Source organism: Convolutriloba macropyga, chromosome 7 (genome assembly GCF_964194025.1).
Source record: "Convolutriloba macropyga chromosome 7, txConMacr16.3, whole genome shotgun sequence".
Taxonomy (NCBI): domain Eukaryota; kingdom Metazoa; phylum Xenacoelomorpha; order Acoela; family Convolutidae; genus Convolutriloba; species Convolutriloba macropyga.
Window position 1 is genome coordinate 20,046,911 of NC_134474.1, and position 25,615 is coordinate 20,072,525.

Consider the following 25,615-nt stretch of genomic DNA (forward strand, 5'->3'; position numbering starts at 1 on the left):
ATTAACAAATTACTATGTGATCAAATTACACAAATGTTCTGCGGATTCGAACTTCTGAAATTGGAAAAGGAAAACAGTTTCAAAATTTAATTTAGGAAAGAGTTTCAAAGTTGGGTTGAAAAAAGGGAAGCATGTTAAATTAAATTGTGGAAATTCATCATTCGTAAATAGCATTGAAATTTAAACTTTGATGTTTCTCATTTGGCGGCTGGTTTGCCTTTCTTAGAGCTAGCGGGCTCCCTTTTGACCCCGAATGTAGCAAACACTCCAATTCTGAACGACTCACTGGCCAGGAAGTAGAGAAAGAAGTTCATTGCATTGTTCAGAGCCACTGGCAATTCCTAAACGATAAATAGGAATATGCACCAGTATAGGTCGAATGGATGATTTGACTTGCTCTTCTAGTACGTTACGGCGCTCTAGTAGCATTACTCGGGATAAACATTCTTGGAAATCATACAGTGAACATTAATGGTTTCAAATACAAAATCTCTTAGTATTATCTTGCAATGAGTAAGAATAATATATGACCTTCTCATGGTTAGTAAGACAAAAATGAGAATCAAAAATCCAAATTCTCTTCTTTATAAAGTTTTTCTTTATACTTGGTGCTTCAATTGCAGTACAAATGGAAAGCTAAACAGCTCTTACAAGAATTAGTTTTCCTCAAGGCCAAGAGTTTACAAGAACTGCTATATTGTGATGTAAAGTGCAAAAATTTTTCTTTAAGTTTAGCTTTTTGCTATTGGCCATTTAATACTGGTACACAATCATGTTCTATATAAATCAGAAAAACTAATCTGTGCAGACGCAATTATGTGGTTGGGATTGAGCTTATTTAAAACAAAAAAGGAGTTTCTCTGAATTTATTATTTTTCAGAAAACTTCCCCGCTTGCCTGAGACAAAAATAGATTCTGAGGTGTCTCACTACATTATTTAGAAAATAGTGAAAATCTGTACACGTAAATTTTCTATATATGACTGCTAAGAAGCGAAATTTTCATTTTTGTTATTTTAAGCCCAAAAAAGTGTTTTGACAGTTTTTATGTTCCTGCTATATTTTCTACGATGCTTTTGTGTTTAAGAACCATTTATGATCTTAGAAATTTTCTCTAAAATTCCATAAACCTTATATCTCTTGTGCCATAAACCCTATAAGCATCATAATTATTAAGATTGTTAAAGGTGTCCAACTCGGATAGCAATATAGCAAATGCATTTTGGGGTGTGCCAAAAAATGCACCCAATATACTGGTGGGGGCAACGGGAAAAGTGCTTTTCATGAATTAAATTCATAATTAAAAATTTGTTTTGAAACAGGCACATGGTCCAGACAAAAAATAGGAAAGATTCAGATTATGCGAAACAGTTGGCAAAATATTATTTTTACTATTGTTTTACTGAACAGATCATTTTCTGTTTTTGAAATGTCGAAACAAATAATTTTTCGAGTGGTATCAAAATAAAATCATTTTCACAATAGAAATTAGATCACATTGAATCCTTTTAATGTTGAATTTTATTCAAAAAAAATGAGTTGGTGATAAGAAAATCAATATTACTTCGCTGCAACACCAGTGATTCTTGAATTCCCATCGTGTAAGGTTCGACAAATTTGTGGCCAAGTTGCACTACCAGCGCTTAGAAGATTATGCACTGCCTGGCTACGTCTTTGTAAGACACGTAATGGTCAAGTGAACGATGGAACATTTTTGCAAGCTCTTACACAAAAACAGTTCAAACTTATCAGATATTACATAACAAAATATCAAACTTGTCAAACGTTGTACGATAAGATTTTAGGAACCGTTGGGAGAGTAGTTTTGTTTCATCGAGTCGACACACTGTTTGTCAACTGTTCACAGATGTTTGGGAATATCGAATACTAACCTTTGATATCTTTAGCAAGAACTCTGTCGAGAAGTCAGTAACGTATCGTCCAGTAGTCAAAATGAGAGAGATAGATCCGAGCAGCATGTTGACAGTGAAGAAAGCAGCCAACAATACCAGAGACAGAGTGATTTCGCGCTCTTTCTTTCTGCTAGAAGTATTGGCCGCAGCTACATATCATACGGAACTGTTTCCCAATCAACCAGGAAACTTTTGCCCGCCTACTTTTTTCAAATACTTGTCAAAATGCCAATTTTTGCAAAGTCAGGAATTTTTGAGGTTTTTGTTTGCCGCTTGATACTCAAATTTTACGATGTGAATGACACAATGGTAGTCATCGATACCGCCAAAAATGAAGAGATCAAAAACTTATTCTACCAACCAATCAACATACCAAGCTTGCAATAACTCTTGCTATAAAATCTAGCTTTCCACAGAATTTTGCAGCTCTAAATTTGATCTGTAGTTAGTGTACAAACAAAAAAATCATTCAAATTTGTTTTTTGTTTTTCCAAAAAGAGATCCCTTTTGACAGAGAATAGACCTTTGGTTAACTTCAGTTCATTTTTAGTAAAATATAATTTTATGAGCAGATTCCATAAAAATCGGAAAAATCAGTCTGTTTGAGATTTTAAGGCATTTTATGTCAAGCTGCGAGGCTAAGAATTTAGAGCACCCACTGTATAAATGGAAAAACAATGGGCGACAAAAAGTGCCTAGTGCAAGGAAGTTTTGAAAAGTTTTGCTCAAAAGTTATAAAGGTTTGTAGAAATGGACTTAAAAAGTAAACCAATCGTTTCAAAACTAATTTTGAAGAACTAGCTTGCTAAAAAAGTTTCGCTAAAAAATTATGCATTTACTGTACTAAACTGGATTTGATTTTTCTAAAAGTGTTCATGCTCAAAAACTAAGGTCTGTTCAATATAACCAAAATTCAAGAAAACTCAATTCTCTGAGTAACCTCAAAACTGAATTTCGAAAAATGGAAAGTTAAATTTGCAACTCAGGTGTTTATCTCTTTCTGAAACAAAAACCTAACAATTCTGAAGTTTGCATTAGTAAAATTTATGTTGGTTCTACCCAATACATGTCACTAACATGAAAATGTAATTGAAAGTTATATATCTAGTTTCATTCTATTGGGAATACTTTTTCTGTAAACTGATTGTTATATTGTAGGCTATTGAAACTTACAAAAACTTGAAATGTTCTCCGTTTAATGAATAATAACTACGAACAACAAAAGAGAAAATGATTTTCCATAATTCTTAAGGTTTTAGCAGTTTGCTTCAGAAAACTGTAAACTAATTTTTCGCTATAGTTTAGATAATTTTTAACTGAAGTTTTTAAAATCAGTAGTGCATTTTCCTATTTTTATTGGGTTTTGTTAACTTTTCTTAGTTATTTTTGCACATGATACAATATCCAAAATGATAATTATTTTCAACAACACAAAAATATTGTTTTTGAACATTGATTTGAAAATTTGAAAACTCTGAATTTCCCTCCGTCTCTCTCTCTCTCTCTCTCTCGCTCTCTCTCTCTCTCTCTCTCTCTCTCTCTCTCTCTCTCTCTCTCTCTCTCTCTACATACATTTATATATATATATATATATATATATATATATATATATATATATGTGTGTGTGTGTGTGTGTGTGTGCGTGTCTGTGTTTGTGTGTGCGTGTGTGTGTGTTAAATTAATTTTCTAAATATATATACATTTAGAACTGTTTCCTAAATTTTTTGTCAGATATATTTTTTTTTTGCTTTCAAGAAATAAACAAAAATCTTCTACGCATGACTAAATGCGCAATCCCTATAAGTTGCTTACAGTCACCAAAGATAGCTTGAAATTGCAAACGAGATGTTAAATCAGCCATCTGGACTTTCAACGTATTGTTTTCTTCAACAGCAATTGTTTTTAACTCTTTTTACTCAAATTGTTTTTATTTTTATTCAAGGATCCAATCCATAGCTTATTTGAATGCGTATTTTGCAACAAAATTTTTGATTGACTAGACTCGGTAAAGTACTTTTATTCCGCGCAGCATTACGTGTAAAGATATGAAAAACGCAAACAGCTCATCAAAAGATCGTGGTGATGTAGTGGTGAATTTAGTCCTGAGGTAACTTTTGGAACTCTTCTAATGGAGAGTTCAAAATCAACAACCAAACACTCGAACCGGCACCTGGGCACTTCTTTCGGTCAGGGGAGGGGCAGTTTGGATAATTATATACTATTCTATTACCGACGGCTATCTTGCAAGATCTTGTTAGAATCTTGTAAGATAAGCGTCATCTGCAAGAATCTTGGAAAGATCATGCAAGATAAAGCGTCGGAGTTCGACTAGGATAGTTCAAAGAAAGGTGGAGAAAACAGTTCCTGCAGATGTCTTAGATGTCTGCTTCAGTTTGAATACAATGGCCACACTCGATCCCCCGACCAGAGCAATTGGAATGAGGAACATGAATCCGAGGATGTTCGATTGCACATAGATCTCAGCAAGGAGAGTCGAAGAGTCGAAGTCACACAGGCCTTCAAGGCCGATCTTCTGACTTTAGAAACGCTAGTTTTATGTTAATCTGTTTTTTAGTTTTCTCGCTAGCAATTGAGGCTGCTTGAGAAAAAAACTCACTCATGAACTTCTGTTTTAATGAACCTCTAGTTAAAATGCCAGAGTTCTCTATAATCAGAGCAAGCAGTTAACTTTCGCAAGCTTTCGGCATTTTCAAACAATTCGTGCAAATTTTCGTGACCGCAGATGTCACTTCAAAACTTTGGCGCCTCAATTTACATTTGGAATCGTTACGTGGTTTTCGACAAACCGTACTTCTTGCCAGAAGACTTTTCAAACTGAATCTCGAAACTTATACTTAATGAACATTATACCGTTGTTATCAACATGAAGAAATGATCAAACTCCGAGGCGAAGTCGAATTGATGACATTAAATGGCCAAGCGCCGAAAACCAAAATTTGAATAAAGTTTATGTTTGTTAAAACAAAACTATTATGAGCATGTAATTGGCCTAAAACTTTATTTCCCGAATTTTTTAAATAAATATTTGAGACGAAATTCTAATACCTAATTGTTCTTGTTATCAGTGGTATTTCCAATTTCAATCATTCATATTTGAAATTAATCACCATTTGGGCTTCCTTTTATTTCGGTAATTATTTCTGTATACGTGGGAAAGGGGAAATTTTGAAGCAAGTTTAAATGAAACTTGGTTAGTGTATCTAGTTTCCGCACACGCTTACAAATCTGAGCTAAAAACGTGAATCGTAAAAACACATAACAAAATCGACACATAATCAAACCTCAATTTTCCCATCCCCGATCATTATTGTTGGCTACATGAAAAAATACCCATTGCCAAAATACCAAACGTGCCATTTTGCCCAAAATATTCCTTTTAATCTTTCCATTCATTAACCCGATTACAATTTAGCACTCGATATTACAAGCATTTTTTGTCATATTTAAGCAAATACTTGATTGTTATGTCCGGTTGTGATAGCTTCATATTAAATCCCTCAAGCAACTGAGGCATGGTCATGGCCCACGAGGCATGCCCGAATGCAATGGCTAAATTAAATGCTAAATAATCGTTCTGTTAAATTAATCTCTTACTCTTTAGAATAAAATATTAGATATATTTTGGGTACTTTGACTTATTGAGTGTTTCGACTTTTGGCCTGGAAAACTGAAAAATGTGTCGAAATTTGTAGCAAGTAACAGAATGTTGTTTTTCGAGTAACATCAAGCGAATTGTTCAATATTGATGTTTGTTTTGCTTTTATTTCGACTTGTCTTTTTTTTCCGTGGTTGGCTCTGCATTCTATAAAGTGTACTGGTCTTCGTATTATTTTTGATTTTCAAATGTTTTTTTTCTCCCTTTATTATTTTCTTTACTTTGGATGAAAAAAATAATGCGACGTTTCCGCAATACAAAATGGTATTTTGCATAATCGAAGAAATAGACCATAATTTAAAGACGTGTTCAACCTTAGGTTGCTATAAAATTAGTATCAAAATTAGGTAATTACTTTCAATCAAAACAAGGAAAAATGATGTAATCTTTTTTATGATTGTTCTTGATGTAATGATGACGTTATCATTGTTTGGTTTGTCTTTAAACAACACACATGGTGCATGCCTTAACTTGCTTCAACTCAAACGGCAGAAATTCACAATGGGGGCCTCAAATAATGTTTAAGAGCTTTGTTAATTGAATACCGAGTAAGATCAATTTCTCTCACAAATATGGAAACATGCATGAGAAACTCGTTCGAAAAGTAAAATTGGACAGATAAAAAACCATGGGCTAAAAAATTGCAGATATGATCAAGTGGAACCAAATAATTGCTGTAAACTTTGTCTTTTAGAGCTATTAGAAATCAACCACCAATGCTACGAATTTTTAAAAAATTTTTGTAGCATATTTTGAAGAGGTAGTTTTCTGGGAATAAAAGACTATTTATGTTAGCAAACCATTAAAAATGTTGTGTCCTATTCCCTCTTTTTCTGAAATTACATAAAAACAAGGATGGAAACATTGCACCCACCCCTAAATTTATAAGCAAAAAATCAAGAAAGAAACCGTTACTTTTGAGACCATACTATTTCGGCAGTGCATGTATTCTACAAAGTTTAGATCTTAAGGTAATTTTATATTTTTTTCTGACGACCAATATGATAGAACAGCGGCCTCTTGGAGGAGAAAGTCCAAATCGGAATATCATTGGAATGCAGAAAATGCAAGTGGCCACAACAACTGCTATGCAGGCACCCAAAGCGTACTTGGGCTTCGATTTCTGGTAGTATTTGACTGGAACCCACACGGCCAGTAAACGATCGAAAGATAGTCCAGCCAGGCAAAAGTTCGCTAAAAATTCATTATAACCTCTCATCAACTGCACAATACCTAATATAATTATTATCTTTAAAAACTATATACAATTAGTGTCTCTGGTGCTCGTGACCTTCTCTTAAATCTTCAATTTCACCTAGTAATCAATTAACCAAAAATATAGTTGGAATCTTGCAAGAAGCTGTTATGTTTTATTGCAAAGGATCCTTTTTCGAAAGATTTCATTAAATATTTGTACTAATTAGTCAACATTTATTTTTGCTGGATACACTACCCACAATGATTCCTATTACTATTCACATTACCAAATTTTCTCAATAAAACTTCAATAGCAGCAAAAAATATTTTGAGGGGAATGAGCGTATTCTGTGCGCTCTTATTTTCTGATCAATCTTTTTTTCCTATTTTTGAATTTTTAAAAAAATATATTGAAAATGTATGTACATTCATGATTTCAACCCAAAACTTAAACACAGACATTGGAAAATTTTGTCCCAACTCTTTAAATATTTTTTAAAATGTATAACTCTGGAAGCATAAAATATTTTCAGGCTGAAACCCTCAGTTAGCTATTTGAACAACACTATGTCTCAGCTACATAAGCAAGCTGCACGGGCAAACTCTCGTTAACAAAAAGGACTGCGGTTCTTTTTGGAAAGGTTGAAGTAACTTATTTTTGGGCAATTTATGTGCCATTTTCTGGTAACATTTTTTTCAAAATCGCGGTTTTTTTAAGTCTCCAAATTTTTAGGCAGCAATTTTTCTGATGTCTGTATAATGTAAAATCACTTCGAAAGAGCTCTCTGCATCAAAATACACTCTTTGTTTTTTGTAGAAAAAAGTAGACAGTATAATGGAAACGTTTACAAAGTTACAAACGTTCACCTAACATTTTTTCTAAAGTATGTTAAGTTTGACAGCTTTTGACAAGGGGTGAAATTTTCTAGTTAATCAGATTTACAAATAGAGGAGTTGAGACAAATAGGTAAAACAAATTTGCAAAACTACGCTTTGAGAGAAAAAAGTTTTTTTTCGCTCTCAGAGAAAAAAAGTTTTTCTGTTTACCGAAGTTTTTTGTGCGACATTTTTTTTTTCGTTTTGTTCAAATATTTACTCAATTCTTATCTAAACTGTTCAGATTTTAGAAAATTGTTTGGTACCTCAAAAACGTAAATAATTCATATAAATCATAACAATTTTATGGCGTCTCATTTTCTCTTCTTCAATTACTTCGATGAAAAATGTTTGTTTGAGTGATGAAATCAAACCATAGTTCGATTCTTCAGACAAATGGGGCAAATTGGTTTTGAAAAAAAAACACATTGAACACAACAAAAGTTCAATTTGTATTATTGCGACGGTTAAATAGAACATGATGCTAAAATTTTTGAAAAAATTACTCTTTATTAGCCCTTATAATACACATTTTCTCTCAACGGCCTTCCAAGTACCCTGGGCAATTAGAATACAAAGATTTTTTCCCAGGAGAATTTTTGCCGTGCTTTGTCATCAATATCATAAAATTGCCATAAAAAACGTTTTCAACTCACTTTCCTGCTTAGTTAAACAAATTGAAGGAAAACATCAAAAGACAATTTCTTTTGAGATAAACTTCAACACTCTAAGGCAATGGCAACCGAAGATGCGTTTTAAATAGAAAAGAAAAACAAACTAATAAATATTTTTTTCAAAAGTAAATGTATGAAAGGCAACAATTCTTGTTCTTTTATTTCAAAGTTTGTCATATTTAGACTGCTAATAAAATTTTTCTCATTATCATTTTTTCTCAGAAAAGTTTTGTTAGAACTGGCTTCATTTATTTTAAGCCTTGTTTCTCGAAAAATGAAAAACCTGAAAAAGATTCTCAAAGATGACTTACGTTATTCAAGTTTTTCTCAGTCTTAGGTTGTTTATTTAACTCTCATCAAAAAATAATCATCGGCCATAATTAGCTGAAAAATTTGGAGCTGGAATAATGTTTTTATCCGCCAAATATATGAGGAGTGTTGGATTAAAATTAAAACTTCTTCTTTGTTTTACATCATGATGATGTGTCACAATTTGATTGTTCAAAAACAGAATTTCTTCTTTTCCTATCATTGATTACTTAGATATCTAGTATTTGTACTCCTTCAATGCATTTTTTTTACTTTCAGGATCTGGAACAAACAAAAATTGCACCGGCAGACTGCAAATAGTTGTGTTCTATTACAAAAAATTTGAGGGCTTCCCAAACTTTACGTAATAGAGCGCAATAATCGTAATGTTTCCGTGCTTTTTTGTGCGTTTCTGGGTTTTCTGGTTATTTTAAACCATAATGATATGTCACAATTTGATTGTTCAAAAACAGAATTTGTTTTTTTCCTATTATTGATTACTTAGATATCTAGTATTTGTACTCCTTCAATGCATTGTTTTTTACTTTCAGGATCTGGAACAAACAAAAAATGCACTGGCAGACTGCAAATAGTTGTGATCTATTATAAAAAATTTGGCAGACTTCCGAAAATTTTCTTTCATAGAGCACAACAATCGTAATGTTTCCGTGTTTTTTTGTGCGTTTCTGGGTTTTCTGGACCTCTAACTCTATTTGCTCGTCAGCCCATCTTTCCCTGCGTCTTTCGAATTTCCCGAAGAATTAGGGGAAGTTTGCCTTTTGTCCATATTTTATCTCTGAATTTAATGCAGATCCCATTAGGACGTCTTGACGTTTTACCCGCAACTAGTTTCTTTTTCCCACAACTCCCACAGAGAAATTTGAAATTCCCGCATTTCACACTGAGAAAAAATTAGATCATTTTAATACTTATTAGCGCTTAGAAATCTCAAGAACATGTGAGAAAAAATGGAAGAAAAGAAAAAAGTGAAAACTTACAAAGTTTTTCAGGAAAATATGCACCTGGTTTTTTCCTGATTATTCCGCTCATTGATTACGGTTTTATTCGAAAATCCAGGACCAGGGAAGATAACTTCCGTTGTGGAAAAATCGTTGATTTTTAAATCAATTAATCGAAACGGAGCCCCAAAAAGGCTTTGATGTGCATGTAAAATTAGTTCCTTTATTTATTCAAAATTTCGGTTTTGAACGGCAAAGACAAAAAATTGAACACTTTTTGGTATTAATTCAATCCATTCGAACAGAAAACTTACATATGATCATTGTACAACCAGAGTAGTAGGCAAGAGTCTTGCACACTGGTAGGTTGAGTCCTCTCAAGTTCAATCCAAATAGAGGCATACACGTGTTCAAAAGCACCCGAATGCACGCAAGATTGTCAGCTACTGCCAGGCACTGAAAAAAATGAAATTCAAAATTTGGAAATTATCCACAAAATTTCAATTTCTCATTTAGAGTTGAAAAAGTTTTTGACTTCGGAAACTGTTGTATATCATTTTTAAATGCAGCCAAGAAACTGTGCGTAAAGGAAAATTTAAAAAACGACTTCCATTTTTACTGTGTTTTATATTTACCGCACTCTTGTTACCGCAGGATTTTCGCCACAAATTTCTTACATAATATTGTGGCAAAAGGGTTGAATTCTTAAATTTTGAAAGCTTCACAAATGCTTGCCTTCGTGAACAATTTTGGGGGTTTCTGTTTTCCAATAAATTTAACTGAATCGTATATGTATCATATTTGTGTTTTAAAATCCAAAACTACCAGAAGTTATTATAGTGTTTTTTAAGATAAATTTTTTTACGATAGTTTTTAAAGTGACTAAAAAATGGCGTATAAGATTGAATATTGGCCTTGGCAATCAAAGCGTTGTAAATCTGAAGTAACTTGGTTTCTGTGATCTGTCTCTTATCACAGCGCAAAGATATCCCAGCTTACCGAAGCATCATAAACCTTTTTATGTTTCGTCCTTTCTTTTCAAATTCAAAATATCTGTTGCTATTGTTTTAGGGATAAATTTGTACTTTTCCAAAATCTAGTGTTGAGCGTTTTGCGTATCCTATCTACAAAACTATGTCAAGCTCTGAGATCAATATTGATGACTGTTTTCATGATGAAAAAGTGGAAAAATATTTCAAAAAAATTTTTAGTTTGCTTCTTAGATTCTGAATTAAAAGAAAACGACAGCAATTTAATTATTTAATTTAGTAGCTAACAAAGACAGCTTGGCATTGTTCTTATCATTGAACTATTAAAGTTGAAACGTTTGAACTTAATTTCTGGACACTTGGGTATTACTAGATCATCACAACTTTTTAATTTTACACATTTTGGGTATAAATATTTCCAACTTAAAGCGATTTTAAAAGTTTTTAAAACATAACTGTGGACATCGCTTAATTGTTTAGAATTTCTTTATATCAGTTTAACAAGTTAATATAGCACTTTAGTACTTTGCCAGAAAAATTGTCAAGTAGCTATAATAAAGTTAAATAGGTTAATAATAAAGTTAAAGGTTACTAAGTAAAGTATGGCACCTGCGCCTGCGGGGTGTAAAAGTTCTATGCCCACTAAGCTGCGGGGGGGGGGGGGGGGGAGGGAGGGAGGGGGGGAGGGTGTTGGGATGAGTAGATTCCAAACCAGTTTGCCTTTGCACGTTCTGCCTCATTTACACTGCTCCATTTTCCATTTAATTTGAAAATATTGTCCTCAAAATATTGACGGAAAATGTGTATTTTTTCAATGTTTATCACTAGATTTTAAAAAGTATTGTTCAATAACGATATAAGAACAAATTTTAGGCCATGGTTTGATGTCCCGTGTGTTCTCTCAATTTTAAAAACTACATGAAGACGTGTGTAGCTCTTGTGGAATGAAGAATGAACTTCTCCATGTTTCTTCTTGAAACCCGGGTCGAGGTTTGGTCAAAAAATAATGTAAGATTAGCGGTGAATAGCGGTGATAAAAAACTTTTTCAAACGCAAAGCACCCGCATCTCTTATCGTTGAATGCGGTGAATTTTTGCCGTTTTTAGTGGTGAAATTTTTTTTTACCGCATTCACCCGATTTCTTACAAAAAAGAAACTATCTTACACGGTTTCGACCAGCTCACCTTCTGCATGTCAACAACTTTTTATTCCACTGCGCCATCTGTCACTTAGTTCAATGATATTTCCTGTGAATATAAGATAAGCGTTAAAATTAGCGCGGTGAATATTTGAAAGACTTGCGATTTTAGCGGTGAAAAAATTTTTTTCACCGCATCCTGCTGGTACCGATTAAATTTTTTTTCACTGCATTCAACTGGTAGCGGTGAAAAATTTTCTTTCACCGCTTAAGCGGTGAAAAAAAACTTTTGACCGCTTAAAAGTTTTTTCCACCGCATTCATCGCATTGAACGAAAATCTTACTTTTTTACTCATATTCCTCGCAAATCTTACATCTCTTAGCGATTTCCAGCGGTGACACCTCGACCCGGGAAACATTAAGTTAATATCTCTGCTTATGAAGTCATTTAGAACTTCAGGCGTTAAACAAAAACGCTAAGCGGTTCGAGATGTTTATCTAGAATTTCGAAGTGAATTCTGCAGAGTCTCAGCTTGCACGTATTAAACTGAAAGAAGTTCCTGGAAGTCAATTTCTGGATATTTATAAGGAATCTTTGGTATTTTAACTTCGGGCACTGCAGACTTTCGGCATTTTAAATTGCGGGCGGGACTGTTTTTAGCCTGTGTTGGATCTTCCTTTTTAATGCACAGGGCTCGGAGTGTTGCATTCTAATATTGAACAAAAACGCGCTCATCTAGCTAGATTGGCATAATTGAGGCGGATATTATTTGTGCTTCATTGCCCTAAAAACACGCACAACGTTTTGTGACAGCTCAAATCACAAAGTTGTTCTTTCTTTATATTTTATATTAGACCATTTCAGACGACAATAAAAGCATAAATGTTTCAATTTAAGCGAGTTAAAATAAGTCGGCTCTATCTTATGCTTAAGAGCAAAAAAAATCGTCCCTTGTCTTCGTAGCGTGTGCGAATTACAAACTGTGAAACGCAGGAGACAATCCAGGAGGATTTGTTTCAATTCCTACAAAAATTTTTTTTTCACTAAAGAAGAGGCAGAAGAAGAAATAATCTGAAGTTGTCAAAAATTCCACTACCTTCATAAACACGGTCCCACTAGATTCTCCATTTTCCACAATTTTTGATGATGCCAAGAATGTCAGAAGGTTCCCGAACAATCCCATGGAACACACCACGAAGATGATCCATCGGATAACCTTTACTAGATCCTGGAACCTCAGTTGACCTGGACCTCTAGGACCTGATGGACCACCGGGTTCTCCTCCGATCGTTTCGTTGAGACCCTTTGAAGACGTAAAAGTTAGATTGAAAAAATAAACGAAACAATTGATAGAAGGTGGCATGCTAAAATTGAGAAAATGTCAGTTTAGAAACGCTGCTCTATCAGAGCTCTAAGCGCTGCAATTTTCGGGCTTGAAAGGTCTCAAATAAATTATCTCAAAATAATTTAAGCCTCATTGGAGACCTGAATAGTGCTGATGCAAATTTTATTATACATGTTTAATTAACAGTTTTCTTACCCGGACCTGAGTCGCGGTACATTTCAAGATTAAAAACCTAATTCAGTTCTAAAACATTGCATCTCCAGAAAATTTTATACTTCTTTAAGTGCAGTGTTCCTTCATTATGATTATATTGATGTCATAGAATTATATTGAGGTCATTATAATTTAAAAAGCATTGCATTGATCATTGTGGTCTTAACGTGAACAGTGGAGAGCTTGTGTAGTTAAGAAACCTAGTTCAAAGCAAAAACGCTACACTTGGAAAAAATTTTGTTTAGATTTATTACCGAAGAAGAATAATGATACAATAAAATGACTTGGTAAAAATAAATCTCTTGGTCCACCTCTTATTCCCGCATGGGCTCTTAAAGATGCGAGTCCTATTGTTAATCATCGTCTAAGCTACATTGTGAAAAACTGCAAAAAAGAATCTTTTTTTCCCAAATGCCTAAAAAAAGCTCAAATAAAACCGCTTCTCAAAAAATAAGACCTTGAAGAACCGAATAATTATAGACTAATATCAGTTACCCCCTGTCTCCCTAAATTAAATGAAAACCTTATGAGAAATCAAATCAAGGATTATTGGAATTTTAATCGCATTTTCGGTACACATCAATATGGTTTCAAAAAGTCTACAATAGATGCAATAATGTACGCAACACAGTTCATCAAAAAAGAAACAGATGAAAACAAATTTGTAACAGCAGCGTTGCTTGATCTATCCAAGGCTTTTGACTCAATTAATCACGAAATACTAAGCATCAGGCTTGATGATCCGGGCTTCAAAATATATTTGCACTGAAATTAATTAGTAGTTTTCTATCGGATGGAAGTCAGTCAGTGCTATTAAATGATATTTTATCAGACTGTTTAAGTGTTGAAAGAGGTGTTCTTCAGGGCACTGTTTTAGGATTTCTTTTGTTCAATCTGTATATCAATGATATGTATGAGCAAGTAGACAACAAAAAAACAGAGCTAATTGAATATGCAGATGACACAGTTATTTTCACCTATGTCCATTCTATTGAAAAAAGTCCAAACCAGCTCTCATTATGTGCTATGAAATAAACCAGTTACTTCAGAGAACATCAACTGGGTACGAACGCTTCAAAGGCTGAGTTTATAGCTTTTAGCCACATTGTAACAAAAAATCGGAGAGAACTTCTAAAAATTGACAGCACTATCGTTGAGGAAAAACAAGAAATCAAATATTTGGGTGTTCAGATAGACAATAGATCAACATTCCAGAGCGAAGTCAAAATTCTGTTGAAAAAAATGGCGCTTGGAGTAACAACCATATAGGCAATTCGCAAATTTTACCAAGATCATCATAAAAATAATCTTGAATGCTCTTGTTTTGAGTCACGTTCATAACTCTGCCGTAGTAATTCAATCGATTGCAAAAAATCTTTTAGTGTCAATAGAAAAACAAATCAACTGGGCCTTAAAAACTTCTTTTTGTCTGTCGAAACTTGAGTCAACCATAAAACTCAGATTAAAGCATAACATTTTACCTATACAATTTTTCATTGAAACCAAAAGATTATAAAACTTTTGGAAAAATCAATCGGGCCATCCCCTTGCTTTCTCTCCAAAAATGGGTCAATCGCTTCCTACTTGGTCAATAGTACTATCAAGCCGAATAAAAAATCTTTTCTGGAACGTAAGTTCAAAAGTCATAATTTAAAAAACTGCTTTACTCGTACAGCAATCGAGGATTGGAATCGCTTACCAGAATCATTGAAAAACGAAGAGCAGCAAAAAGACTTTAAAAGTAAATTGATTGTAATGTAAGACCAGACTTTTTTCACTTATCATCCAGTCAGTCTTGGCATAGTTTCAAATTCAATAGCACTCTATTTGCTGGGATCAGGCCTTGAAACATTAGATCACCCTAGTAGATTTCTGTGTTTAATCTGTAAAAAAACTTTTTGAAAAAACTTTTACTGTTATAAACATAAATATTTTTTCATTGTAAAATTTACAGTAAAATACACATCTGAGTCGAATAATTTGCAAGTGGTTTCTTTTCCCGGCTGTTCTTTTGGCCTTCGACAAAAAACATTAAAGATTATAACAAATAATCAAGACACAATTTTCTCTATTTTTTGTTTTGCATAATTTATGATACTATAATCTCTTCACTTCGAAGTTGCGCAACAGTTTGCACCAACTGAACAACACGCAACTTAAGTTTTCAGCGTGATATTTTTGCTTTGTAATTCATTTTCTTGACAGTTTCAGAGGTTTAGTAAAGTACAAAAACCATTGTTTTAGCTGAAAATTTTATAATGGGTAAATTCCCGTAAAAGATTGAACGCTTTTCACAGGGATGACGGACTTAAGTAGTTTAAAACTCTTTTGTTTTTAGCTGTTGCTCTTTGAATAGGCTCGCTACGTTTCATCATACAACGTTGAGTTTCAAAATTGGAAGTTAATGAGACAACATCAATGAGGCTGCGTCTAAATTGAAAACGGTGACAGAGCAAAAAAGCTGACTTTTTTCTTGAATACAAATATATTGGCTCGTTTAAAAGTTCAATTTTCACGTGCTAATGCAATAGAAGAAATTAGATAGCAATACATCGAAAAATGATAACTGTCTGCTTTATTTGGTCTCTTAACTAATTTTTGCATAAGATTTAAAATTGCTCTTCAACTCTAACGTATTCTTAAAGGTTTCTTTTTGTACAAATGGTTTCCCCGATTGACTGTCTCTTAACAAATTTTGTGGAAAAAAAGGCATTTATTTGATTTTGACTTTTCAAAAATTCCATTCACAACAGCAAAGAACTGCTAAATAAACCTTTTGGACTTCAACATACTGCCTCTTAAATCGAAACCTAAAATGAAATGAATTACAGTTCAGGTTAGCAAAAAAATTGTAGAATGATTGAGTATGAGTCTTTTTTTCTTATAACAAATTTTTCAGATCATGTTATTCGTTAGTTGGCTAAATGCAATGACTATATGATTTGCAGCAAAACTTGCATCTTATAGCAGCTTTTTTGTGTGAAAAATTTAATCTCTGCTCAAAGAAAACAATTGCCTCGGTTCTAATCATGCTGCTCGCAATTTCGTTTTTCAATTACATTTTCAACTATTTAGATTAGAGTTTACGCTTTTCCAGTAAAAGCTGTATGATATTTTAACCTAAATGTGTTCTGGAATTAAACCCGAGCGTCTTACCTGAATAAACAGCCCATATTACTCAACTGCTTTGAAAAATTGTTACTTTTTATGATAAGCTCAGTCAATTGTTTTCAAAGTGTTCTGGCAGGGACGTGAAATTGTTTCTTGCCCGGTAGAGGTTTTTAAGCAACAATCACCACTTTGTCCATCAAAGTAGATCAAAATTGACGCAGTTAACGAGAGGTGGTGGAGTAGGGATATGGGTACCAAATACGTTCAAACATAAAATACGGAATGATCTCAACTCTATTAACAGAAGTTTTTTTGAATCACTATGGCTTGAAATACAAGCACCGTTTAAGGAAAAACTTCTAGTTAACGTTTCTTATTGTTCCAATAAAAACTTGGGCGAATTTTTTCTAGAAGAGTTGACATCAGAAATTTCAGGCGCATATTCAATAACTGATAATGTAATACTATTCGGAGACTATAACATCAATTTTTTCAATCAAAGAGAAAAAGAGTTATTGACAGAATTTGCTTCCAACAATGGGCTTGAGATAGTAAATAAAAATACTCCAACCTGGACAAATGGAAATCAGGAAACATTAATTGATCACTGTTTAACAACGAAACATCAAATTTTTGATACAACTGTTATCGAGCAATTATTTGGAAGTGATCATTTTACACAAGTTTTCTTTTCGTCACTGGACATTGATTATGAAAACAACAAAACGCAATTTTTTTACCGGGATACTAGCAAATTTACTAGAGCTAATCTTAACAAAAAAATTGCATCCGCGGATTGGAGTTTCATGTATCAACAAAACAATGCAAACTCAACTTTTGAAAAATTTTCAATTATGTTTGAAAATTTTCTGAATAGTATAGCTCCCATCAAAATAGGAGAGCCATCATCAAAATCAAAAAAAAAAGAAATGGTTATCCAGAAAAATTCTGAATCTAATCAACGAAAAGCACAGGCTTTTCAATATTTGGAAGATAACAGCAGACGTTGACACATATAACTCATACAAAAGAATAAGAAACCATACAAACAGACTACTTAGAAGAGCGAGCCACAATTATTCACAGAAATTGTTCGAAAGTCTTCCCGATTCAAAACAACAGTGGAAATTCATTAAAACAAAAATAAAACACGAGGATAAAAACGGCGAAATTTCTAGAATTCGGTTCAACCAAGATATCTTAAAAGACAAAAAAGAAATCGCTGACACAATTAATATTTGTTTTTCTAAATTAGGTTTATACGAAGGCGAGACAGAAAAGATTGAGCTACCGGACTTTGCTTTTGACAAAACTGAGTTTTCCTTCAGACATATAACGAGAAAAGAACTGTTTACTGTAATTGATCAATTACCACAAAACAAAGCAGCGGGTCCTGGATTACTCACTACATGGTCCTTCAAGTGTAGCAAAATGTCTATTGGAACACATCTACAGTTTGCAATAAACGAATGTATTTCAAAAAACATTTTTCCTGACATACTTAAAAAAGCATATGTAACTCCAATTTACAAAAAAGGGGATCCACTGGAAGCAGGAAACTACAGGCCAATTTCAGTTACACCGACTCTTGCGAAGATTTTTGAAAGACTTTTGCTCCAACAAATGTTAGAACATGTTGAAAAGTATGAAATAATCAATAAAAATCAGTTTGGGTTTCTGAAAAGAAAATCTTCGAATGACACAGTAATATCGTTGACAGAATCAGTGAATAGTTTGTTAGAAGAAAACGAAACCGTCGTTAGTATATTCTTGGATTTAGCCAAAGCTTTTAACTCAATATCTCACAAAATTTTTCTCAAAAAAATTACTAAATATGGATTTAGTACGGAATCAATTGCAATGCTAGAATCGTTTTTGTCTAACAGAAAACAATGCGTAAAGAACGGCATAGAATATTCGAACTGGGTGACAATAAATCACGGAGTACCTCAGGGAACAGTTCTCGGACCTTTAATTTTTTTAATATATATCAACGACTTCCCTGAAAAAATGAAAAAAAGAGAGGACGTTTTACAGTTTGCAGATGACACATGCATTATTTGTCATTCCAAATCCGATGAAAATCTCTTATGCGAAATTAACAGTGTATTTGAAAGTACTGACAGTTATATGAGGCAAAATATGCTAACTTTAAACAGAGATAAAACAGAAATTGTGGTTTTTTCAAAAAATGGTGAATCAAAAATTGAACAATTTCATTATAATGGAATTTTCATAGAGCCAAAAACAAGTTGTCGTTATCTAGGTATAATGATTGATAACAATCTAAATTTTGACATTCAGCTGAACAAAACATTAACAAAAATGGCAAATGCTATTAGGTCAATTTACTTAGTAAGACATTTTCTACCACTAAAAGCAAGAATCGTTCTTTTTAAATCACTTGTTTTGTCCCATCTCAATTTCAGTGCAATTTTTTTTCAATCGTTGTCGGTTATGTCACTTCAAAGAGTTAATAAACAAATAAATTGAGGAATAAAGGTTTGCCACCTGCGCAAAAAGTTTGACAGTGCAAGAGATCTATTACTGAAAGACAAAATTTTACCAGCAGAGCTTTTCATTAAAAAAGTTTGTCTTCTTAAATTTTTTGATTTCCTCTCACAATATGAACAGAGTAGTCGAGAAACCAAAAACTCCTCTTTCAGGATTCTTGAAAAGTACGAATTGAACAAAAACTGCAGAACTGTCCAGTTTTTTCCAAAGAATAAGTGCCAATCCAAATGGAGTGACAGGTCACTGATCAGAAATTTTTCTAGGAAATGGAATAATTTGCCAATTGAAATCCGAAAAGAGAAAACTAAAAACAAATTTAAGGAAAAACTAAGCAGCGAAATGGTCAAACTGCATGAACGTGTTCCAATAGATAGACAAGTAAGAGGCTTTAGGAAATTTTTCTACTGAAGTATAAAGACCAAACTATTCATATATTTACGAGGTGATTTTGAAAATGTAAATATTTAACCAAACGTTCCTGTTGTGGTTATAACTTTAAATTTACATTTTTGAAGATAAAAAAAATATGGAGGCTCGATAAAATGCTTTTGCATATAATGAAACGACGCCGCATATCAACATTCTGGTTTTAATTATCTACCAATAGAGGCAGTGAGGGGAAGTTTCAAAATACTGCAACGCTTTGTAGAAGCGTATACCAGAAGAGGTTAATATTTGTGGGATTTTTTAAATTCTAATGGGCAAAAAATAAGACTTATGTTTTGTTTTTTTTAAAAAAAAAAGAAATCAGATCAATAAAATTGCTTGAGCATAAAAACAACATTGTTAATAATTAAGTTTTTAATGTTGCTAAGTAATAAATAATGGCAAAAAGACACAAGCACAAAATGAATCCCATTTTTATCCGAAATTCCAAATACTGAGGTCTTGCGAGTAACAATCCCGTATTAATATATCCAGCTTCATTGACTTCCATTTAAGTTAATTTAAATTTTATATTCGGAGTTTGCATTCAATCAGTGAGTGCAGAAGTCATCTTACGGACAACGAACTTACCACACTGACTGACAAGATTCATTAATATTTATGAAAAAAAACATTTCACTGAAATCACTACACTCATTTTCTATCTACTGAAGACATAAGTCCATATGTTTTCTCAAAAAGTTAACAAGATTTTTCAGTAATGAAACTGATCGATAATACTACAAAATAACAACAACTAAAAACTAAAAGCCACACATTAAGTTACACAAAATTTACGAAAAAAGTCATGGCCCATAAGCCAATAAAAACACGAAATTTTCAAAGGCTTCCATTAACTCCAAGCTTTGGAATTATTTTATACAAGCACAGTGTCAACTCATCAAAAGATAGACAATTAATTTAAAACATTCTATTGGGTCTCAAATGTCTCATCACATCGACAACGCAACTTGTCATAAATAAAACTAAAATAAATGGGATGAATATGTGGAAAACATACAGTCCGAACAAAAAAAAATCAAAAATATTTTTTGAAAACACATCGTGTCAAAGTCACAGAATCCATTAGCTGACCCTCAATCGATTCAAACAAAGGCATCTATGAACCATTAGATTACTCTATGAGCATCTGTAGTATTCGCCAGAAAAACTATTGACAGGAAATAGACAAGAGCAGTAGACAAAATGCAGTCAATGAAAAAATCACTGTTAAACCAAAATTGTTTTGCAAACTCAATTCCTTAGCTCACTTAAAAAGTAATTTCAGAAAAAAATCACTCTTCAAAAAAAACTTAGTACTTCGCTATTGTACCAAACCGCCGTGATTTAAATTTAAAATCATAATCAAATTTAAATCATAAAATCAAAAAAGTGAGAGTAGGTCTCAGGATTGAGAGTAGAGCTTTGCGCGCTGCCTTACACGCAAGGAGGAACATTTGTACATATAACAATTGGAAACATTTGTCCCAAATTAAAATTGACCCCTCGGGAGGTTAACGCGATCAGACGTGATGACATGGAAGTTCTCTTTTCGGGTTGTGTGGAACTCCCACTTGGCAAAAAGGGTTCAAAATTGTGGGCACGTTTACTATAAACCGGCCTGCGGCAACTGTAGCCCTGATGGTGTTTTATAGAAGTCAAATTGATTTATTATACTTCAGTTGTCTTATTATCACGAATTATGTTAAGAACGAATTAGTGGCCCCCCGGGACGAGGATTTCCCCAAAAATAACGGGGAATAGAGTGTAAAGAGTGTATAAATAAAAAAATTGCACCCTTATTTCTGCGCTTAATTAAGGGTGCAATAGTGTAATTATATGAGTGTAAGTTTAAAAAATAAAGGTGAAAGGAGGTAATGAGGATTGACCCCCCATCTTCCCCCTTTCGAACGTGTTACTTCAATTGTCTGCATTAACCATTGCACCAACTCACATTAGGATCAGATGTGTCAATTTGGTTATATTGGTAATTGTGTAAGAGTGTAATTTTTAAACAGTTCACCCTAAATTACACTCTTTGCAAAGAGTGTAAAAAGAGTTGAGAAAAGAGTGTAAATGCAGTGTAATTTTTTAAAAATTACACTCCTGCCCTCTTCTCCCCTATAAATTGGAGTGTAATACGCATTACACCCTAATCCCCGCTAATTAGGGGTGGATTAGGGGTGAAACCTCGGCCCGCGCACAACGATGTGGGAACAAAAATGACAGCGGCCAATACCATCCAAACCCTATGGATAGCAGCCAACCAGTGAGACCATGAAGTGACTCAATTTTGCTTTCTAACTGCTAAAAAACTTTACTATTTCCAAATAGAAATATTTTGTTCATAAGATCTAAAATTGAAACAAAATGATGCCAAAAGAAACAAAAAATTTCTTGAAGAACTTTTAAATAAGTTCCAAATAGTTTTGCTGCTAGATAGTTGAGGTCAACTAGCCATAGTTTTACTCTATGAAGACTTTGAGAGCAGATTTTAGGAGAGTTGTCTTAAGAAGTATCAACAGATTTAGCTAGAATGACTGATTTAATGACAGTTTTTATGGAAATAATTTTTTTAAAACAAAGTGCATAGAAATGAAATTATATCCCAAAAAAAGTTCTGCTACCCTTAGATAAATTCAAAAAATGAATGGAAAAACACCCTTAAGCACATTTTATCTTGTACAAATTTTGCAGAAAAAATAAGCAAAATGTTGAAAATCACGCGATGCTCACAAAAAACAAAATATCAATAACTTGTCGATAATGACAAAATTAAAAAAAATGAATTAAGGATCTCTTCTACGCCTGACGGGTTCTCTGATGATACCACTCGCAACTCCAATCATAATTATAACGATCGGCCCAAACTGACAAAAAAGAAAACCCTGGTTAGCATATAGTTCCTCTCCCCTTTCTGCGAGAGGAACTAAAAAGAACACCCTGGTTAGCATATAGTTCCTCTCCCCTTTCTGCGAGAGGAACGAGAGGTAAAAATTTAACGAATTTTAGAAGCCAACTTTGAGTACAAAATGTGCAGCCTTAGCGTTCTTCAAAAAATGATCCGAAAAAATGTATTTTCCTCGGGACGTTAACCCTCTGGACTAGTTTATGACGAAATTATATACACCGAAAAAAAAGAATTGAAAGAAACGATGTAAAATTCTCACAATTGATAAGACCTCGAGAGTTGTGTTCAGATCCATCACCGATAAAAAATATTACACGGTTGGCTACCAATATTCACGGGTTAAAATTTCAAAATGTCAGCTCATTCTTCATTTTAGCAATGAACTTTTACTGTCAGAAAAAAATAATTGAATATCTCTAATGATATGGAAATTCTTTGATATCATTAGTTTACTGCAATCGAGAGAGCTGTTACATAAACAGTTGAAAGCTTCGGCCGATCATACTATAAATAACTCACCAACGGCCTGAAAGGAGGTTTTTCGCCGCCCATGTTTCAATTATTTTTGACTTCAATGTGAATTTCTTTCATGTGAGCGCCATGGTGTCGGAGAAGGGATTTCAAAAGATGTCAAGAGCCACTTATTTGAAGCAATTACAACTTGAGAGATAATCAAAATGTTAATGAGCGAAGAAGAGAAGACAAAAAGCAGATGTCATTAAATTTCAATATTTAACTGCATCTGCTTTTTTGTCTTTTCTTCATCACTCATTAACTTTTTGATGTTGTTTCAAGTTATAATTTTTTCAGCCAATTGACTGTTGACATCATTCGGAATGATATTGCTCGAAGCACTCTAATTATGATGAAATTATACATATTTAGAATTGCTCATTTTGGAATCGAACTGCAATAGGTCAAATCCATTTTACTTTTGTGAGCTGTTGCTATAGCTTCAAAACAAATTTGAGATCAATGTATTGATATTTTCAGATACAACAATTGCTCTGATTTCATGAGACATATGAGATCAATTTAAAGAATGATTTCAGTCGGTTTGAGTATGTTTTCCACGAAGAGGAAAATTAAGTTTTTCTTACGATGGTACTAAATCAATTTATGACACTGAGTTTCATAGATACCAAAATGCTGACAGCACAAATACTGCTGCCACCAAGACAAATCATTGTTTCTTCAGCGTGTAAAGGCCACCAAATATAATATGAACATGTCACTAACGCGACATAACAAATCTACGCTGAATTCAAGTATGGCAATTTCTTAATGGAGGGTGAAGTTTGCTTGCTTTATCTTTTCTTTGAACAAATTGTAAAACGATTCAAACTATTATTTAGACATTTTCGAGATTAATTGCGGAAACTTTTGCAATGGAGCTCGAAATTCTGTTGAAACTATGTTAAATTTCAGTTTTTTCTAGGATACTTTCTGGATGTTACGGAAAGCTATTTTTTTTATCATGATAAGAAAACAATACCAAATGCCACATTGAAATTTTTTACATAGATGAAAATCATGATTTCCAAAAGTTGTTCAGAATGCTTAAAAACAATTACAAAAAATCAAACTAAGATAGCAACCCATACCGAGCTCCAATTCTAAATCAGTACTAGGCAAGTCTAAATGCAAGTCTTATTTCAATTTTCAGTAGTGGGCAAGTTCAACTAAAGTCTTTCAAATCTTGACCAAGAGTTCGGTAGCACTTGCACTATGATTTCCAATTTAAACTTTCCGAAAAATGTCGAGAGATAATTTTGAGGTTCGAACAATTTCGTAACGTCAGTGGAGTTCGGAGTAAATTTTTGGCCACTTTCTCCTGGTACTTGTAAAATACCCCAAATCATCCCGGGGTCACTAGAGGTCACATTAATGGCTTTTCGGCTGGTTCACCGCCACTTTCACCAGTTTTCAGCCAAATTACAGATATAAAATGGCCGAAATCACCAAGTTTTTTGAGATTTGAGATTTGCCAAATGTCCAACTTTGCAAAGAGGGGAAAATTATTGTGAAAAACTTTGGAACAGTTAAGGTGTCCATGCTCTCCCGAGGCACATCTAGCCAGATTTTCCAGAAAATTGACCATCAGTCCATTTGGGACCAGAACCCAGAAAAGCCCGAATCAAGCCGAAATAGGCAAGATGCGAAATTGGCTCTGCCCAACGGATTAATGTGTGCAATAGCCTCTAATATCTCCTTTAGTTACGATGCACGGTTGTCATCATTCAGACGTGAAGTAACGAAAGAGCAATAGGTACACCAGGGAGAGCTTGATCGGCCCATGCTGTGCCCACTAGACATTTCGTTAACCACATGTCCGAGAAATGTGTACTATAAATGCTTACTAAAAGAATATAATTACTTAAAAGCTTATTTAATAACGGTTAAAATTCACGACTGCTGAAAATTTTGAACGCTCCCATGAAAACTTACAGTCTTCCTGAAACTCCATAAATAATACATGAAGCTCTATTGCAAATAAATGTTATCGAGATTAGTTTTGCTTGAACTTTCGTAATCGATAGAACAATGTCCAATTGTTGACTGGGAATCTGCATAAAAAAAAGTATTTTCTTACGATGAAAATAAATGTTAACAAAATTTGTTTTGCTAGCCATTTCGTAAATGATAGAAGAATGCTCAATTAATAATTGGGCAATTGCGTTATAAAAAAGTATTTGTTTCTTACGAAACAATAAATATTATCAAGATTTGTTTTTACTTGCAGTTCCCTAAACGATAGATCAATGTTTAATTGTTGTTTGGTCATTTGCATTACAAAATATTTCTTTCTTACGAAAAAAATTTGTCAAGATTTGTTTTGCTTTTACTTCTGTAAATGATAAAAAAGATAAAAAATTTTCAATTGCTGATTGGGCATTTGCATTATAAAAAGTATTTGTTTCTTACGAAAAACATTCTCACTGAATGTATGTCGCCCAAAAATTTTTTCAGCTTTGTAACCACCGAAATGATAAGACCTTTAAACGCACGATTTTTATCAAAAAAACACGTACCAATTTAATAAGGTTATTCTCGGAGAGATATTGCTCTCATTTTGTAAACTAACATCTACTTTTCCATGACTTACGAATATGCACTTAGTGACATAATTGTATAATCTCTTTTGTCTCAAGCAATTCATAGAAGCATCAATGTCGTCGACGGTTTTGTTCGCAAATATGGTTATCTACATATTCGTTAGATCTACCGACAGACAGCATCATGCTGTTGTATTTGAGATTATGGCGAAATATTTTATGTACAATAGAATTGAGAAAGGCCATAAAATTGATACATACGGAACCATCCGTAATGATTTCTCCTTTATTCTCAATATATTGAAAAT

General features: G+C 33.3%; 3 protein-coding genes across 3 annotated transcripts in view; 1 reads left to right on the top strand and 2 right to left on the bottom strand.

Annotated features, from left to right (window-relative positions):
* LOC142342683 (tubby-related protein 4-like) overlaps positions 1–25,615 on the bottom strand; it is a 450,983-nt gene that overhangs the window by 374,252 nt on the left and 51,116 nt on the right. The window lies entirely within an intron of this gene.
* The window catches only part of LOC142342684 (apoptosis-resistant E3 ubiquitin protein ligase 1-like), a 330,839-nt gene that overhangs the window by 150,322 nt on the left and 154,902 nt on the right, over positions 1–25,615 (top strand). The gene's annotated exons all lie outside the window — the stretch shown is intronic.
* LOC142342150 (somatostatin receptor type 2-like) lies at positions 74–22,712 on the bottom strand. Its single transcript, XM_075393351.1, has 7 exons — positions 22,511–22,712; positions 12,828–13,034; positions 9,918–10,059; positions 6,606–6,782; positions 4,277–4,429; positions 1,892–2,061; positions 74–341 (listed from the first exon to the last, which is right to left on the bottom strand). The coding sequence occupies exons 1-7, from the start codon at positions 22,544–22,546 to the stop codon at positions 198–200; spliced, it is 1,029 nt and encodes a 342-aa protein (XP_075249466.1). The 5' UTR covers positions 22,547–22,712; the 3' UTR covers positions 74–197.

Coding starts and splice junctions, on each gene's coding strand:
- LOC142342150 (XM_075393351.1), bottom strand. CDS start 22,546: ATGGATCTGAACACAACTCTCGAGGTCTTATCAATT. Junction 10,060..12,827: donor GTGGGACCGTGTTTATGAAG/GTAGTGGAATTT, acceptor CATTTTTTTCAG/TGCCTGGCAGTAGCTGACAA. Junction 342..1,891: donor TCTTGCTAAAGATATCAAAG/GTTAGTATTCGA, acceptor TTTATCGTTTAG/GAATTGCCAGTGGCTCTGAA.